This window comes from Alosa pseudoharengus, unplaced genomic scaffold (genome assembly GCF_046254945.1).
Source record: "Alosa pseudoharengus isolate Yale_2024_CS ecotype anadromous, Long Island Sound unplaced genomic scaffold, YU_APseudo_1.1 YU_APseudo_1.1_scf_14, whole genome shotgun sequence".
Taxonomy (NCBI): Eukaryota; Metazoa; Chordata; class Actinopteri; order Clupeiformes; family Clupeidae; genus Alosa; species Alosa pseudoharengus.
In genome coordinates this window covers 16643522-16646938 of record NW_027468609.1, presented here as the reverse complement: position 1 = coordinate 16646938, position 3417 = coordinate 16643522, and the positions used below count along the sequence as shown (strand labels likewise).

Sequence of the window (3417 nt, the reverse complement as noted above, 5' to 3'; positions counted from 1 at the left end):
GCCTTAAGCCCTTTTAATATCCAGGAACAAGATGGCTTCGTAACATTTCTCACAGTGTCTCTCTGCAGTCTCTCCATCTCGGACTGAAGAGGCAGATGAGAGAGGCACAGATCAAAGACCACCCAAGAAGTGAATGGCTGCACATGTGCTATAATGTAATGGCTACACATACACTAGAGCTGATCTGACTGTGAAGCCGTATGAGAAAACGCCCTCCGAAGTCAGCTGGGACAATATCAGGGATTCACCAGATTAATAAAGAAAGAAGATTGAAGTCTTCTTTCTCAAATGATCATTTTAATTCTTAAGCCAACGCAGTCAGAATTGCCTGCATCAAACCACACAGCTGTACTCCCGACCTCCCAAACTGGTGGGGTCACAAGTGTTTGCTATCGCTGCTAACAGGGCTTAAAACAGAGCAGAAGAGCACAACAGACACATGCTACGTACAGTGAGGTATCAGAAGAGCAGAACAGACACATGCTAGGTGAGGTAGCAGAAGAACAGAACAGACACAGGTCAGGTAAGGTAGCAGAAGACACAGGTCAGGTAAGGTAGCAGAAGACACAGGTCAGGTAAGGTAGCAGAAGACACAGGTCAGGTAAGGTAGCAGAAGACACAGGTCAGGTAAGGTAGCAGAAAAGCAGAACAGGTAAGGCACTGTAGCAGAGGAGAAGAACAGACACAGTACAGGTGAGGAAGCAGAAGAGCAGAACAACAGACACATGCTAGGTGAGGTGCAGAACAGACACAGAATAGGTCAGGTGAGGTAGCAGAGGAGCAGAACAGACACAGGTCAGGTGAGGTAGCAGAAGACACAGGTCAGGTAAGGTAGCAGATGACTCAGGTCAGGTGAGGTAGCAGAAGACACAGGTCAGGTAAGGTAGCAGAAGACACAGGTCAGGTGAGGTAGCAGATGACTCAGGTCAGGTAAGGTAGCAGGTGAACTTCGGCAGAAGCTGAATCCAGGACAGATCAGGGTCATAGCTGACCCACAAACCCAGAATGTACGCTGAAGCAGGAGGCCCCTCAGATCAGGCCAGGAGGGGTACAAATGGGTTGCTGACTGGGTTGAGGGGGGTGGGTGAAATGTGAGGTGTAATAAGTCTGCTTGGTGTGTGTGTGTGTGTGTGTGTCTGTGTGTGCGCAAGCGTGCGTGTGTGAGTGTCCTTATGTAGGTGAAACGTGTATGTGTGTGTGTGTGTGTGTGTGTGTGTGTGTGTGTGTGTGTGTGTGTGTGTGTGTGTGTGTGTGTGTGTCTGTGTGTGTGTGTATGTGTGTGTGTATGTGTGTGTGTCTGTGTGTGTGTCTGTGTGTGTGTGTGCGCAAGCGTGCGTGTGTGAGTGTCCTTATGTTGGTGGAACGTGTGTGTGTGTGTGTGTGTGTGTCTGTGTGTGTGTGTATGTGTGTGTGTGTCTGTGTGTGTGTGTGTGTGTGTGCGCAAGCGTGCGTGTGTGAGTGTCCTTATGTTGGTGAAATGTGTATGTGTGTGTGTGTGTGTGTGTGTGTGTGTGTGTGTGTGTGTGTGTGTGTGTGTGTGTGTGTGTGTGTGTGTGTGTGAATGTGTGTGTGTGTCTGTGTCTGTGTGTGTGTGTGCGCAAGCGTGCGTGTGTGAGTGTCCTTATGTTGGTGAAACGTGTATGTGTGTGTGTGTATGTGAGTGTGTGTGTGTATGTGTGTGTGTGTGTGTGTGTGTGTGTGTGTGCTTACCTAGGTGTAGAGTGAGGTTTATGGAGTTGGGGTGCTGCACGCCGTAGAACATGGACTGGCTCTGCCACCAGGTGGGCTCGTCCCCATTGTGGAAGTCGGTCAGGAACGTGGCGTTGTGGTGGCGCTCGGGGTCGGACAGGTCACAGGTGTGACAGAAGCGTGTTGACCCCGTCTGCATGCAGTAGTCCTCGGGCGGCGAGCCGCACGTGTTGGACGCCATGACGGTGCGGTTGAAGGCCGCGTTTTCGAACTTGGGCATGCAGCGACTCGACCGGCCTTCATCGTCATAGCAAGCGTCCATGGCTGCCATGGCGACGAGAGGACACAAGGAGAGGAAGAGGAGGAGGAAGGATGCCATTCCTAAGCTATAAATAAACAACTACTGCTGCTAATATACACACACCCAAGGACACACACAAACACACACAGCATACACAGCACGCACTCAAACTGCAGAAACACACTCAGGGCAATCTGTTTGCACAAAGCATTCACTTGCACATAATACTGGGGAGTTTAAGTGCAACACAATTGCAGCAACACGTGCAGGAAACACACCCACACACACACTTTGAAGCAAATGAACTCAAGAGTATAGGAAGACCCAGCTCACACTATACCTGATAATACCTACACAGAATGCCTTCTACAGTAGAAACAACTGCCTCTGCCCCTAAGTCAGACAGCACACAGATGTTTATTCCCCCCCATACACACACACTCTCGTAAACACTCACAGCTACCAAAAACACACTCGCAAACACTCACAGCAACCACAAACACACACACACACACACACACACACACAGCTTTAAACCTACTTCAGAAGAACACAGGGACTCATACACCACTTTCCCCACAAGACAAGACTCAAGACCTGATGCAACTCCTTAGACAAACATTTCACAAACTCAACTGCAGAAACATCAACTAAAAAAATAAATCAGATCTCTGCCTTTGAGCTACTTTCTCTCTGTCCGTCTCAGTCTTTCTCTCTCAGTCTTTCTCTTCCTCCTTGTTGCTGTCCTTCTCTTCTCCTTGTGCTCTTTGTAGTCCGAGAACATGTGTCGTCCCTGAGAGGACTGAAGTTGCACTGGGACCCATCCTGTGTGGGATAGAGGGAGACCAGAGAGGAGGACCCAGGGAGGAGGGAGAAAGAGAGGGAGAGAGGGAGGGAGAGAAAGAGAGAGGGAGGGAAAGAAACTACAGAGGGGCACGAAGGGGTGACAGACAGGCTCCCTCTGCTGGTGGAAGGAGGAACTGACACACTGAGACCCACTGGGTGGTGGCTCACTAAGGCTTCAACTGTGAACTGTGTCAAGGACTGACTGCCTGTTGTTCACATAATAAAACGTCCACATGGCCACTTGACAACCAATAACATCTCCAGTCTGTAATGAAATTGTTGAATGGTTTGTAGTGTGTAGTTTAACTGGAATACACTGAATCAGTGGCTGGACCACCAGCATAGTTAAAAGGTGTTTGTGTGGTCAAAGGTCTTCATGACCTTATAACCTTAATGACCTCAGAGCTTTACTGAGTCAAAGGCATGTGTGTAGCCTATACTATGAGACCTTTTACCCAAGCATTCCCGGCATATACAGCATTTTCCAGGATATACAGCATTTTTCAGCATATACGACATTTTCCAGTATTCCATTGAGAGAGTGATTACAGTACATTGTGTTTTGAGTGTTTTGTGTAGTC

At 48.8% G+C, this 3417-nt stretch overlaps 1 protein-coding gene across 2 annotated transcripts in view; it reads right to left on the bottom strand.

The window, feature by feature from the left end:
• lamc3 (laminin, gamma 3) overlaps positions 1-2633 on the bottom strand; it is a 140995-nt gene extending 138362 nt beyond the window's left edge. For both annotated transcript variants that reach the window (XM_076283982.1, XM_076283983.1), the window contains exon 1: positions 1711-2633. In XM_076283982.1, the coding sequence (XP_076140097.1) occupies positions 1711-2068 (358 nt within the window). In that variant the 5' untranslated portion in view covers positions 2069-2633. The remainder of the gene's footprint in view (positions 1-1710) is intronic.
• Between the last annotated feature and the right edge of the window lie 784 nt (positions 2634-3417).